The sequence below is a fragment of the Pelophylax lessonae genome, assembly GCF_965119305.1.
Source record: "Pelophylax lessonae genome assembly, chromosome: 1".
Taxonomy (NCBI): domain Eukaryota; kingdom Metazoa; phylum Chordata; class Amphibia; order Anura; family Ranidae; genus Pelophylax; species Pelophylax lessonae.
In genome coordinates, this window is record NC_138768.1 from 494,768,161 (window position 1) to 494,784,597 (window position 16,437).

Consider the following 16,437-nt stretch of genomic DNA (forward strand, 5'->3'; position numbering starts at 1 on the left):
GAGCTCTCATAGCCGATCAGTCTATGAAAGTCTGGTTTGGGCATGCCAGAGTGGGCTTCTTGGTCACCCTGTGTCCCTAATAGACACAGGGTGACTTACACATAAGAGGGACCTAGGGGGCTCAGAGAGGGATTTTCCAACCTCTCCAAGGTAGGCTGTGTTCCACGGCCCCCCCCAACCAAAGTGACTCCTGTCAGATCTCTCCCCTTTTGGAAGGAGACTAACACAGGAGGGGACCCCAAACAGGTCCACTTTGAAGTTAGTTTGTAATTCCAGTCCCCCAATGTCTGTACCCCCACAGTACCCCAAACAAATTGTCTTGAACAGAGCATTATTCACCCAGCCAACCTCTGCCTCTCTGTAAAACATACCCGCTGTGGGGGGAGAAGTGTGGACTGGCCCTTCTCCCTGGAGTCCTTTCAGCCGCTGGAGAGAAGACAGGGTGGCTGGGTTCACTCCCTCATGCTGTTGGGGACCTGGGCCAACTGCCTAGCATCCCTGGAATATAGAGGTAAAGACCGCAGTCCCATCCACTACCACAGGAACTCCATCTTTTGTAAGTTGAGGGCAGAGTGAACTCACATAGGTAGTCAACCTAATTTCCATTCTTGGCCGCAGGAAAGGGCTGTCTTCAGTCGGTGTGGGGCAGAGGTCATTGACTGTCCGCTCCCAGACTGTGGATCTCTCACTGGGGAGGAAGGATAACCACCTTCTTCTCTGAACTGTGTAGATGCCATTGGGGAGTGACCGTTTCCTCTGCTCTGACTGACTGTTTGGAAGAGAGGGCGACAATCTCCTCTCTCTTCTCCCCCTGGATCCTGATCTGCTGCTGGAGAGTGATCACCGCCTTCTCACCCTGGGTCTCTGGAACTGCCACAGTTGTGGGGCAGAGATCTTGGACCCTCTGTCCAGTTGTCATCGCTTCAGCTGGAGAAGTTTCTTGTAACTCCACAGATGCTGCAGGCAGGAAATCCCAGGTCCCGGTCAGTTGCCTCTTCTCTCAGGGAGGCTGGAGCTGCTGTTGGTGTTGGGAAGCCCTCAGTGATGTTAGGCCCTGCTGCCAGCTGTTCTGCAGGAAAGTAAACTGAAAAGTCAGTGGCCTTGTACACATCTTCCTGGGTCACCAATGGTTGCAGGCAGAGGTCAGCAGTGCTATGGCTGGATGCCCTCTCTTCTGTTGTAGGCTCACTGGGATGTTCCTCCTCTGCAGAAAAGTCTATTAAATCCCCAGTGTCTGACATTGCTGAAAGTCCAGGGCAAAGGCTGGTGGCAATCGGGCCCAGTGCCAACACTTTGGTGGGGGATTTATCATCGATATGATCCTCCAATGGAGAGTCAACTAAATCTGTGATCCGTGGTTGGAGAATGAAAAAGGCTTCCTCTTCTCCTATACCTTTGTCCACCGGCTGAACAGACACATTCCTCCATCCAAGCTCCTCCTGTGCAGAAACAGGTTCGTCAAGGTGAGTCAGCATTTGCTGCATCTGCAATAGGACCTCCGCATCCAAAACCGTGGGTGCAGATGAGCAAAGCACACTAATACTGTGCCACATTGTCGATTCTTCAGTCAGGATTTCTGGACTGTCAGCCGGTACTGCTGTATATTCCCAGGCAAGGGGAGCCCAGGCCCGGCACTGGGCAGAGTCTAGCAGCCGTCTGTAGGCAATCTCCAGCTCCCATTCCTGATTGGCTAGAAATTCCAAATCTTCCAATGCCCAGAACACTTCCGCGATGTTCAGGATCTGTTCTCTGTAATCCTCAATTTCCTCTAACTGCCACTCCAAATCGCTTCCAAAGTCGGGGTCCTTGGACAGCCTCTCTAATAACAGCCCCGGGCTCTGTAGCTCTCGTCCAACTGCATCTCCACCTGGACCAGCCTGCTTAACTTAGCTTTCCATTCCTTGTGCGGTTGTCTCCCCAAAAACACAATTCAAACTTTGTACTGTGACCAGTATCTTTCCTGGAAGGAGGGGAGGATTTTTCCCTAGTGTCACTGCTCACGGGCTAGCGCTTCCTCCCAGAGTTCCAAGCGGATTGAATCATACCATCCTAGCAGGACCTTCTCTGACACTGGTCCCCTGTGCTCTATCCGCATCTCTCGCAACCTCCTTCTGAATTCCTCTTCCATGGCGGCTGATATCTGTATCTTTCCTCTTCTGCTATCCGGACCTTGGATCCCGGTATTGGTTTGGATGTCCCAGACTGCAGGAAGCATCCCACCGCTTGCCACCAATGTAACGGAACCGCGACCCACACTGTGCTTGTGGACCTCTGTCAGGATACAGCTTCCTTCAGTCTTGAACATAGATATCAAATATTCCAGCTGCCCCCATACAAAGCTAGCTGACAACTTAGCTTGTACTGGAACCTTCTCCTTTATTGAACAGTCACACAGAATTTATATACAGCATGGACATCTCCCTCCTGATCAAATTACCCCATCAGGTCAGGTGCCTGATTACATTATCATATGCAGATTAAATTGTATACAGAAATAGAATTAACCTGAACTAATTATCTAGCCATCTGGACAGAAACAATATGTGAGTTCATTAACAATGGGGCAGACAGGCTTAACAGAATACACATCACACCTCAATACGCAGACAATAGGAAAAGACCGCCAGTGACAGATTGTCTGTCTCTGACATTGAACTACAATACACATTATCATAAGTGTAAACACAGAAACCATTTGAAGCAATCCAAGCCATATTCTCAGTGTCCATTAAGAATCTGTCACATAGTGTTTGTCTTTCACTCCCAGTGACGATGAGTCCAGTCACAATTGTCATTGACAACTTTCTGGCAGAGGGCAGCAGATTTTCCTAAAGAATTTTACAGTATTGTGCCCCATCCATTTTTTCTTCTATCCTGACAAATGATCCAGTGCCCGCTGAAGAGAAACACCGCCATAACAGGGTATTACCACTTCCATGCTTTACGGTAAGAATGGTGTTATTTGGATGGTGAGCTGTATTGGATTTCTGCCAGACATATCGTTTGGTGTTGAGGCAAAATAATTCAATTTTGGTCCCATCTGACCACCTTAAATGCAGCTTGAAGATTCTGAGGCCACATGTAAAAAGCTGTTATGGTCAGATGAGACAAAAATTTAATTATTTGGCCTTAACACAAATCGATATGTCTGGCGAAAATCCAATACAGCTCATCATCCAAATAATACCATTCCTACAGTAAAGCATGGGGGTGTTTCTCTGCAGCAGGGACTGGAGCACTTGTCAGGATAAAAGAAAAATGGATGGGACAAAATACCATCACATTCTTGAGGAAAATCTGCTGCCCTCTGCCAGAACATATCAATGGGAAGAAGGTTTACTTTCCAACATGACAATGACCCAAAGACCATAGAAAAAATGACCACACAGTGGTTGAAGGAGAAAAAGGTGAATGTCCTTCCATGGCTAAGTCAGAGCTCAGTCTTAAATCCCACTGAAAATCTGTGGAATGACTTGAAGACTGCAGTCCACAAACAGTCACAATCAAATTTAAATTAACTTGAACAGTTCTGCAAAGCAGAGTGGGCAAATATTGCAAAGTCTAGATGTGCAAAGTTAATAGAGACTTATCCCAACAGACTAAAGGCAGTAATTAAAGCAAAATGTGGTCCAATAAAATACTGACAAATCAAACAAAAACCATGTCTGTCTTCATTTCAGGCTGCAAAGCAACAAATGTGATTATTTTAAATGGGGGGGGGGGGGGGGGGAATGATTTTTTTCCAGAACCCACTGTAAAAGGATAAATTCACACCTACCCATGTACATTACCAAGCTTTCTGCAACAGTTGTGAATGGGCAGTTAATGTATATAAAGAATTAATTTCACTGCAATACAACACAACGCATGTACTATTGTGTTAAAGTGCACTGCCAAATCGTGCAGAAAACCATTAGTATCGGCAGCACTAAAGTGTGAATTCAGTCTAAATATTTATTGGTAAAATAAAGAATTTGTGCACTAGGAAATACATTATTATAGGTTTCAAAAGGTTTCTATAATAGAATGGATTTAACATATGCCACTGAATGTACACATTATCCTTTGTTTTAATTGGTGCTAGTTTACATCTGTACTTTTGTATTGATGTTCATCAGATTTTTGATGCACCAACATTCTATTTATGACAATGAAAGTGCATGCAAATTCATAATAATTGCTAATGAATGTAAAAAAAAGAATGAAAACAGCTACACAAGGGATTGAATCCAGGCCTATACTGTAGGTTATCTAATGGTGCTTTTCCACTGCATGGTACGGCTCGGTTTGGTTCGCTTTGGCGCTTTTCCACTGCATGGTACCGCATGGTACGTGTTTGAACGGTTCGGTACGGTTTGGTACAGCGTCGCTTTTCCACTACATGGTACGGCTCTGTACCGCTCGCTTAAACAGTACCACCTCAGTTGGGGTTCCAAGCGGGCCGTACCTATACCATATTCCAAAATCCTTTGCATGCAGCCTTGATTGTTTGTCGATACTAGCAACTGATTGGTCAGAAAATGGTTGTGATCCCACCCACTTACTACTTTAGTGGAAAAGCAAACTGAGCCAAGTAGAGCCTATACAGTGCTGAAACGTGCCGCCTCGTACCGACTCGAAAAGCAAACTGAGCCGAGCTGGGTCAAGCTGAGCCGAGTGGAGCGGAGCCAGTACTCGCAGTGGAAAAGCGCCATTAGATTTCAAAAAGTAAAACTTGTTCTAACCCTTTCTGAGCTTCAAGCCCTGATAAAAATCTGATTTTAGCCATGTAAATTTAATAGGCTTGCAAAGGTTCATATTTAATAATACTAAATATATAATGAATCAGAACAACCAAATATAAGGCAGAAAAGTCAGTATGGAAAAGTGTAATAAAGAACATATTTAATGAGATAATCCCAGCAGTACCCATTTTCCCATTAATCTACAGTCTATGTCAGTATCTATGCTATTCTTCATCTGACATATACTGTCCCCCAGACAACTGAATACTCACACTGCAATACAACTGTTTAGCTGATATTGTTGCAGGGAACTGAGTTCATGATACATAGTAGAATAGTATCACTTCTTTCTGCTAACAAACGTATTTGCACGTAAGAAGAAATTTGTTAAGTGGGCAAGTGTAAATAAAGGGAGATATATTTAAAAAAGGGAGCTAGAGAAACAGATGTAAATTAATGTAAAACAAAAAAAAAAAAAAGCAAACTTTGAATAACTAACAAACAAACAAATAAGGAAAAGGAGAAAGAAGAAGAATGATAAGGAAAAAAGCACATGGGAAGTGGCAGACCCTGGACCAAGTACAGTATTGGTGTACTGCATAGTATTACGAACACCATTAATGATGGTGTTTAGGGGATCAGAATGCCTAAACTGAACACTTATTTACTTTTTTGAGATAATGCGTGTGTTCATATGTGTGTCTGTCTATACAAACATATACATAGACAAGTGTCAAATTTTCACATGGCACTTTAAAAATTGTTTTATTACTGTGCATGAATTCTGATCATTTTTTTTTTCAAAAGTATGCAAGTGTGCATACATATGAAGCCAAAAAGGAAGCACCCAGAGCAGGTCAGGAATGACCTGGCATTTTGGGTAGAGGCATCTCCATTCAGTTAAAAGGGTCAGAATGGGAAATTTCTTGTTAAAGCATTTAATGCACTTTACACTGTTTCACTTAAAAATAACTATTGCTGCTGTCTCTAATCACTTCAATGGCTCACCTAAGGTGTCTTTTCAGTGAGAGTTGGAATGGTCACCAGATGCACTGGTTATGGTTACAGCAAGCTATTGTATGTACATTACACCACATACAATGAAAATCTTTTACAAAATGCATGAAATATAAAAATAGAAAATCCATAATTTTTGTAATGCCCATACATTGATCATAGGACACTATTATATGATAAACAATATAATTTTCATGAAAATTTTTTAGAAGAATCAATTTACAGAACCAGTCACATTTAATAATTTAATTGTACTAAATTCAGACTTTACTGTATGCTTTGGCATCACTTATTTACACAAGATAGACTGAGCAGACTAAACTGGTTGCTCACCATACTTCAAAAATAGTTAATATAACATTAATATTTTTGGTATGGTCCTAAGATGCCGTATAATACAGCAAGGGCTGACGTAAAACAATTTTATTATGATGTTGCTATTTTTTTATGATGTTGTTATATTTACTAATATATATATATATATAAATATGATAAATTAAACTAAGAAAATTACATTTGATATGCAATATTTAGTTTTACTCCCATACTTGTCTCTCTGTAGGGCTCTAAGCGACAGCATGAAGGAAAGGAAAGAAAAAAAAAAAAACAATAAGTAAAGCTTACTACAACATCTGAAACATGTAAAACACGTGAGAACGTAGATGAAAATATTATTTTGAACTAGAATTTGTCATCTTTTTGCTACATTTTTTATATTTGTGCAAATGTATAGGCAGTGATTTCCCTTTTATGCATGTAAAGTAACCCACTTCATGGATACATTTTGGCTGTAACTTTCTCCTAAAAGCAAACAAAATTATATGTTGGCAATTAATTGTACATGAAAGTTGTATAAATTGTTGTGTAAGGTGGACTGTGAAAATCTATAACAACTGTAACTAAAAAACTGTTATTCTTATTATATGTGGTAGCACTAATAGTAACATTACAAGTTACAACAAATAAAAGCAGATATAATCACTGGTTTAAAAATGTAAGTAATCACTCGGTAAAAACATTATTTATGTTCAACATTTAAACAAACAAATGCAATACCAAAAGGATATAACAATGGACAATTGAAACAAAACTGTATTTTTAACCAAAATGTTGTCCTCTTTCATTTAAGGTACAGCATGTAAGCTAAAAAAAAAAAGATAAAAAGGTAAAAAAAAAGAAGCATGACTAGAATAGTGTATTTTGAAAGATCAACAAAAAGGAAGAAAAAGCAAAAAGGCTGAAAATAGCATGCAGGAAGAAGAAAAAGAAATCAGGGATGTTGCATTTCAATGCAATATATTCACTAAGTAGAAGATTTAAAGTAGAATAATATCTAGCCAATATATAGAGGTTCAGTGGGAGGTCAAAAATAAGGTCAAAAATAAAAAAAAAAAAATAAAAAAGGTAAAGTATAAAAGTATAATACAAAAAAGAGGAGGGAACCAAGTAAAAAGGAAATCAAAACATTACAAGCATGATGGTAAGAAGGATGAAATATATCTCTGTTAGTGCAAACTACACAAAAAAGCACACATTTTTTTACTAACCGACTTATATTTTTATTTACAAATAGTAAATATTTGTTAAAGCTGTATAAACCCCCCAAAAATGAATATATTGCTGGTTTTCTTTTTTAGGCTTTTTTCTCCCTGTCCAGCAAAACTGGCAGTTGAAGTGTTGAGACAAACTATTTAATACTGACCGGGTGCTTGTTGTGGTCAGATTGTGTTCATTTATGTAAAACCTTTATTCCAACTGTTGCTGTAATTGCCTAAAAAGTGTTAACTGGAGTTTAGATTTAATTTGTTAGTCAAGTCCATCTAGATCTACTAGTAAATTAAACACTACTCTCTCCCCAAATTGACAAAACTGCTGTTCAAAGTTGTCCTCTACCCCTTCAGTGGAGTGGAGACTACCTAGACAGAAGGTGTGCTACTGGCAGGATCACTAGTTTAAAAAAAAACAGAAAAAAATAATGCAGCTACTACATTTAAGTGTTGATAAACTGCAATTTAATATATTTTAGTAAACTGATCCTTTAAGTGTGTTTTTGCAGTATTTGCATTTAAGATGCTACTTCAGATAGTTTTTTAAAAGGAACTTATATTTAATATTGTCACAAATTCCTGTTGAGTTGTTATTAATATTATACCATTTAACTCAGAGTATTGTTCAGTTTGACTTTTAATTTTCTTTTTTTTTTTAATTAATGTATGTTATATACAGGTTTTTTTTTTTAAATTAATGTATGTTATATACAGGTTTTTTTTTTTTTAATTAATGTATGTTATATACAGGTTTTTTTTTTAATTAATGTATGTTATATAAAGGTTTTTACATGTGATGTGGTAAGCTTCACATCATTTAATGTTATTAGTGAGCCTGCCTGAAGCGTATTTCCACTTTTTCAGTCAAATTTGGGAAAACCCCACCATATGTTTGTTATGTGTTTACATTCACACAGCATGCATAAAAAGTTTTTTTTAACTACTTCTGTAGATGTTTACCCAGGAGAAGGTGCCATAACTGACTAATTTCAGAGTGAGTCTGTCCTAAGTCTGTTCTAATTAACATACAGTGCAAGATGCCCAGCCTCTAAACTCTAAACCCTTTGTTAGAACAGTGTTCAAATCTATGTACATTTGATGATAAAGATCTTCCTACACAGTACAGACAGGGTTAAAGATGGCTAATACAGTTGTCCAGCCCCCTTATAATGAGAACTAGTAGTATGTTTCTTGCTAGATTTTCCAGAAAGGAGCAGCTAAAAAAAGATAAGCTGGAATTGTATTAATATTTTTTTGTTATTCTATGTGAATACCCACATGTAACAAATAAAAAGAAGGTGTTTTCTCAATTTGACTGCAAAAGTGGAAATACACTTTAAGGACTGCTGAGATAAGCGTAATTATTTAGTCTTCTGATTTTTATTATGAGCTTCAGTTAATCTATTTTTTCTATTTGGGCCAGACCTGACCCACAGACATGCACTAAAAAAAAAACAAGCAATGAAACAGTCATTGTGCAGTGCAATGCAGGGAGCAAATTCTGCAAATATAATGAGCAAAGAAGGCTGGCTAATGAACATATACATTTATAGACTATACACAGAAACAATGTTTTCTTAATAAAAATGATAAAGGGCCAATAGATGCTTTAGTAATAGATGGAGCCTGTTAGATCAAGTTAGACCCTGGTTTCTTGGATACTCCAACTGCCTGTTATAATTTTTTACTCTTTTCCTGTCCACAACAGAGTTTTGGGTGTGTGGACCACCTTTGCATGTTCTAGCACAACCAGTTGTATCCTGCATAATAGAAAATAAGTAAAAAATTACCAGGGAGATGTCAGTTGGTTCAGGTGGGTGGACTGACCGTTTAACATTCATTTTAAGATTATTCATCTTAAACTGGTCACATTCATATACACACATAGCATAAACTGATGATAGCACAGCACAGCCCAAAGCTAAATACCCTTTTACTATTCCCACCTTCTGTTTGTACATCCCCCAGCATTCCACAGAGATGTGCATTTTTCCTAAGGAATTAATTGTTAGATAAAGAAAAAAAAATTCCACAGTCTTCTTCGAAAGACTTCCTTTCTAATCCTGTTCTGGTAACTGCTGAAAAATGTTGGAATTCCCACCACTTTCTGTTCTGTTGGCAATAGTCATCCGAACAAATACAGGACTAAATCACCACTGGAGACACAGACAATCAAAACTCTAGAGTTGAAGCGCCACACTACATTATGGGGGCCGATATACAAGTTCATTCCAAAGACCAATTGTTTACAAGATTCAATGTTTTGGGGGCTGTACTCTACCCTCTTCATCAGGGCTTCAAGAAAAAATGTTTGCAGACTTAAAAAAAAAACTATAAATAATTAGGGTGTTTTAAGAGTGAGAGGGTTTGCATCCTCTCATTAGGAATCAGCTCCATTAGTAGCTGATTCCAGCTCTTTGAATATTTAACCACTTGCCGACCGCTCACTGCGGCAAAGTGGCTCGTTATCGCCTAGCGACGTAGACCTACTGGATCCCGCTCCCTCTCAGTGGCGCGCGCCACCAGAGGCTCGCTCCCGCTGTATTCAGACACAGCGGGAGTCGGGCCAGGGGAGAAGAGGCGGTACTCACCGCCGCTCTACCCCGATAGTCGGGGATCGAGTGAGGAAATCCGCCCACTTGTGTAAACAAAGCGGGCGGATCTCCTATGTGACAGACAGTGACAGATTACAGGATTCAGCATAGCTGACCCTGCGATCTGTGTCTGTGTCACACAATCCCCTCCCCCCACACACGTCAGTAAGCATGAGGCATACATTTAACCCCTTGATCACCAATGAAGTTAACCCCTTCCCTGACAGTGTCATTATTACAGTAACAGTGCATATTTATAGCATTGATTACTGTACTAATGTCACTGGTACCCCCAAAAGTGTCAAAAATGTCAGTTAGGGGTCCGATCTGTCTGCTGCAATGTCGCAGTCCCGCAAAAAAAATCGCAGATCGCCTCCATTACTAGTAAAAAAAATAAACAATAAAAATGACAAATCTTTCCCGTAGTTAGTAAACGCAATAACTTTTGCGCAAACCAATCAAAATACGCTTATTGTGATTTTCTTACCAAAAATATGTAGCAGAAAATGTTAAAAAATTTAGATTTTTACATTTTTTTTGGGAATGTTATATATCAGAATGTAAAAAATATTGTTTTTTTTTTTTTTCAAAATTGCCGCTCTTTTTTTCAGAAATTAAAAATCGCACAGATGATCAAATACCAACCAAAAGAAAGCTCTATTTGTTGGGAAAAAAGGACATACATTTAATTTGGGTACAGCTTCGCACGACCGCGCAATTGTCTGTTAAAATAATGCAGTGCCGAATCGCAAAATATAGCCGGGTCAGGAATGGGGTAAAATCTTCCGGTCTTAAAGCAGTTAAAAATACACTCATTGAGAATTTTTTTGTCAAAGACATGTAGCTAAATACATTTTGGCCTAAATATATGACAAAAATTGAATATATTGGATATTTTTTAACTGTCAAAGTAGAAAATGTCAATTTCTTCGCAAAATTTTCGCTCTTTTTTTATTAATATCGCAAAAAATGAAAAGCGCAGAGGTAATCAAATACCACCAAAAGGAAGCCCTGTTTGTGGGGAAAAAAAGGACGTAAATTTCGTTTGGGTACGGTGTTGCATGACCGCGCAATTGTCAGTTAAAGTTGCGCAGTGCCAAGTTGCAAAAAGTGGCCTGGACGTAAAGCAGGAAAATCTTCGGGTGGTAAAGTGGTTAAGGAGTTGTCACCAGAAACATTTGCACAAATTGGAAGTTTCCCCTCACAACTTTTATGACAACTCTAAAAATTAGGATTTACTCCAACTTTCTGTCTCCCTAACAATGGTCGCCAAGACAAATAGAGGAGTCATTCTCCTCAGCGGAGAAACCGCAATGGTTACCAAGACAAATAGAGGGGTCATTCTCCTCAGCAGGGGAATCATAATTTAAATCTTTTCAGAGATCCTAGCACCATTCAACTATGTTCAAAACTGAAAAAACAAAAACCAAAACAAATTGGCATCACATACAGTTTAATAACACTAACTTGAAGAAAGGCAGGTATAAGAAACAAACTGTGGCTGCTATTTATTAACATTTATTTACTTGCAAAAGAAAAAAAAGCAGTTCTCTCTGCATGTGGGCATAGAAAGTCAAAATTAAATAAATACAAGGAAACTTTGTAAAATAACGATTTTACTGTTCATTTTAGGGTCCTTTCACACGGTCAGTGACACGGACACGGATGCACTTTGGAGGGTCCGTTCCGTTTGTCCGTTTATCATCCCATCCGTTTGCGGATGATAAACGGACATAATGTATGTCTATGGGATTGCGGATGACACCGCTGACATCCGTTTTTGCGTCTGTTCCGTTTTTTAAACGGAAGAAAAATAGGGTTCTGTTCCGTTCCAAAAAATGGAACTGAACGGAAAGGATGCAAATCAGGTGTCAGCTGATGGTCATCTGCTAACATCCGCAATCCCATTGACATGCATTATGTCCGTTTTTATCCGTAAGCGGATGGGAGGAAAAACGGACATAAGGACCGCCCATGTGAAAGGACCCTTATTTACAGTATATTTGCCTTCCAGCTTCCAGTGGCATCTAAAACAGTTGTTGTTCTGGTCACCTCCAGTGATGGCATATGAAGGAATGGGAGAGCAGCTTCTTCCTATTCTCTTCTTAACCATTGATATGGAAATTATGAGGATCCTGACGCTGCCAGCTTTAAATTGTACTAGGGGAGGTATAACCTGTGATGTCACTTTGCATGAATGCTAAAGAGCCTGGGACTGGGTGGATGGGTCCATGGATGAATGAAGGGTACCCCTACTTTGGTGGAACACCTTTCATAACTCTACTCTATGCTGAAGGACATGTGAGCTGGTATCAACATGTCAGGAAGCTGCATGCTCACTGTTTTATTTTTACTTCAACTAATTGAAAAAGCACTGGCTATTCAAAGTGCAATTATTCCTCAATTCAGTCTCAACACATTTTATTAAAGTGGTTGTTAATTAAACACAATAAAAATATCCTACCCCCCTCTGTAACATAAGGTTATGTGCCCCTGTGTCGGTGTTGATCTGTACCTATATCAGAGCGTCTCTCGATGCTCACAAGACTCCTTGGCTGTTTTCTTTGCCTGGCCGACAGCTATAGCGTGCGGGGCCAAGCACTCCTGCTGATGTCAGCTGGGGAGGAGAGAGAGCCGAGGAGTCACGTAAGCGCCAGGAGACACTCTGATATAGGTACAGATCGGCATATTTTTATATAACACACACACAGGGGCACATAACATTATGTTACAGAGGGCATGGGATGTTTTTATTGTAGTTATAATAGCAGCAGGAGTGGAGAAGGTGGGCACTGACACAGAACAAGCAGACAGGGAGGGGAGGGAGGAGAGGACGGAGGAGAGGACAGAGAAGGACAAAGCAGGCCTGCGGATGACGGAGGCGCGTAAACTGACCACGGTTTCAGGGCTCAGCAGCCATGATAAACCGTGGTCAGTTTACAAGGGAGTGTATAGCCAGGCAGGATCAGCCAGGCTTTTTAGGTGATAAAAGGGTCCAAATTACACAGCGCAAGCCCTGTGCTGTTATTCATGCTTTAAGGGAACAGTATCTTTTTTTTTTTTTTTTTTTTAGGGTAGCAAACAATTTAAAGTGTTCAATGAATGTGAAGTGAATGTGCAGTGTGTGCCATTTTTACACAGAAAAGTGTTCACAAGATTTCAACTAGTTTTTATATTCTAAGTAATCCAATGGATCCAGCTACCTGTCATTAACAGCCACGAACGCATTTGCAGATAAAAAAGCACTGTTGGTGAAAGGTTGCCTTATTACCTTTAAACATATTCAACATCAAAACCATTTTACAGTAGATAAAAAAAAATATTTAGTACTTGGTGGTCACTAGTTGGTTAAGTACCGTAATGGCTATATGTCTTAGACACCCCAGTGGCATGATTTCTTGCAGTAGTTTTTGTCTCCTCAAAACCATTGTTAGGGTGTTGCTCCCTTACAAGTGCAAATTTTCTCTCTGAACATTTATTCATTATTTTGGGAAATCATTAGGGGAGGTTGATACCAACGGCTAGCTCCTTACTTGTTAATTTTGGTGATACTATTTTACGACTGGGATAAACTAACCTTTGATTTTGTTTGCCAGAATCCATAGGAAACTGAAATATCCTTTTGAATGGAGTTGACCTTTACCAAGCAACAGTATGTTCCACACAATTCCTCTTAGCAAACTGCATATTGTTGCAGGCATTGTAGTCATGTAACTACCCCTCCAAGCTTATATTTCATTCAGGAACTACATGTATTGTAGTGGCCTGATTTATTACTGTATAAAATAATACAATTGATGCAAAATCTATCAATTGTTCATCATAGTAAATATATATGGAATTTATTATCAATAATTTTCAATGATGCTGGATTGGTGCGTGCCACGGTTCGTCACTTCCGCCATTGGGCTGATATGACGTCAGGAAGACACTTCCGCCCTCAGTTACCCACGTACCGCAGGACAGGTGTGAGAGGGGTGTGCTTTGGCACCCAAACAATGCGATGATGGCGGGATATTTAGGAGGAGCTTGAACAGCACACTGACATACAGGTCTATGTTACAAGGGTGGACGGAAGGTATGTGTGTTATCGGATGAGGTGATCATCTTGCGGTTATATACTCTATGAGTACCATATGCTTCTATTGTTAAATATATGATTACATTTAGGAGCCCCTTATTCTGATGGCAAGGTCCATGATGCGGCTAGTAGATGTGGATATATAGAATATACTCTATGAAGCACCTGCCTCATGTACGCAGTGGTGTAAATAGAGGGAACTATCAGAAATGGATATAGATAAATGATGATTGCTATGAGCTTTTGGCCACATGTACCTTTCTTATGTGATCTGTTCCCCCTTTATCTGTTTGCTTCTTTATACTCTTTATTCTCTCTATTTTTCTATCTTAGACCCCATTAATGTTGATGTAGTATGATTCAAGGAACGTGTCCGTTGCCTGTATTTTGGGGTCCCATGATAACATTTAGAGGATACTGAATGGGAATTTCCTTTCAAATCTGCATGACTGCAGATGCTTTAATGCACATTCCCCCTCCCCCAGTATGCCCACCCGCATTGATTTGCTCCTCAACGCATGTGTCCACTCAGGTCTCTGTCGCAGTTGGGTCAGTATATATTGATTTGTTCGTGTAATAATAAATGTATAGCTAATGTGGATAATTGTATATACACAATGTAGTGAAAGAAGCATATGAAATGTTACCATCTATATTGAATGTACCTTTGTATATATTTTCTGTAGAAATAACGGTCTACCTTGGTCTCTCTGGTCCTGAGGAAGCCCTGTTGTGAAACGCATCGGCTTGCTGGGGACCCTAGACCGTGCTACCTAGAGACCGTAACATCTATTGAGATACACTGTATCAGCATTCCCTATGGGAATATATTTTTACACATGCGATTTTCTTTTATCTTCTATTTTTTTTCTTATGTATTCATAGTATATTTTTTATACGTTTGTACAATAAAGAGAGTAATTTTAATATAATGGTGTGATAATTGTGATCATCCTCTCTCCATTTGCCCATATAAAGCCCCATCTTTTTTCTTAGCCCTTTTTGTGTACACTAGTATTCTAGGGGTTTGGGCATAATATCATGGGAATTTGAATTTGTTATTATCAATAATGATTTGCTATTTATTGTACACTCTAAAATTTGAATGTACACCAGCTAAGCCTTGGTGTGCTTAAAAACACTTGATTTTTGGGTAAGTTTTTATGTCTGTCTACATGCTATTAACATTTTTATATGTGCATACTGTATAGGAATAAACCCTCATCAAATGTGCATGACAATAGTTCAAGGAGACTGCATAAAACCTTAAATTTGTAAAAATCATTCTGCTCGTGCCCCAGAAGTTCAAGTACCAGTCAACATAAAAGAGTCTGTACACTAATGCTAAGAAGAGGAATGTTAGTGCTAAATACTCATATGTTGGCTCATTTATACAATGGCATAGCATATAGGATTTTTATATGCATTTTGGCTTGGTCCATACATGTCTGCTTGGCAATTTTTCAGCCATTCTTTTTTCAAAAATGTTTTTTTTCCCATCAGAGGTGCAACAGAAGGCATAACAGCAACTATATGTGGACATTCAAAGCACTCTATGCACTGAACATCAGCAAGATAGGTTAGTGGATTGCAATTACGCTTTTGTTTAATAAGCATGTTATGTACAAATACTGTTTTTCATAAACCATCAAGCTTTTGGTATTTATACCTTCTCAGAGTAACAAGTTTGACAAACATCCTGGCCCAGTCATGTCTGTGGTATTTTATTTTTACTTGTCATTCAGCTGTAATGTACTGTCTAATTCTGTATCTGCATACAATACTGTCTTACGGCTGACTTTCATTATTATCGATAGCACTAATATATTTCTAAGTTGCAAACAGGGCTTACCTACCATCTTGAAAGATGTAGTACTTGTTAATTCCTCAAAACAATTAAAATTCGAAAGTATTAAAAAGTTCTAACAAAAAAAGTTAAACACAAGTATACTTTTGTTAAGCAAAATAAAAAAAACTACAAAATAAAAATAATATAAAAACTGTAAAAAGTAAACAAACATTAAGAAACAATGAAAAAAGTTACAAACAATATAAATTTTGGGTGCAAGGAATGAAAATGAGGATGACAATTTACAAAATACAGTAAGAAAACAGCAGAAAAAGGAGGCAAGTCCCGTGCATGTGGGCAACTGCTTTATATTACAAAAACTTAGTGGATGGGTATGATATTGCAAATTGTAAAAATGATAATGCTGTAACTTGTATGAGTTGGAAAACTGTTTCATTTAATTTACCTTTGCTGAGAACAGTCATACTTATTATTTTCATAGCCACTGATTCACTTAACCTTATGTCGTTTACAACATAAGCAGGTCAATCCAACATTTGCTTGCCCATCAGTTTAAGCATCTCCAAGGGGATTTCAAAGCATTCATTGGCCAAAATGAATATGAATTTTGGATTTCAAACTTTTACCTTACTTTTATATAAGACAGGGGTCTCCAAACTCTCTC

General features: G+C 38.9%; 1 protein-coding gene across 2 annotated transcripts in view; it reads right to left on the reverse strand.

The window, feature by feature from the left end:
* ADGRL3 (adhesion G protein-coupled receptor L3) overlaps window positions 1-16,437 on the reverse strand; it is a 1,148,837-nt gene that overhangs the window by 102,971 nt on the left and 1,029,429 nt on the right. For both annotated transcript variants that reach the window (XM_082254905.1, XM_082254904.1), the window contains one exon: window positions 6,290-6,307. In XM_082254905.1, coding sequence (XP_082111031.1) covers window positions 6,290-6,307 — 18 coding nt within the window. The remainder of the gene's footprint in view (window positions 1-6,289; window positions 6,308-16,437) is intronic.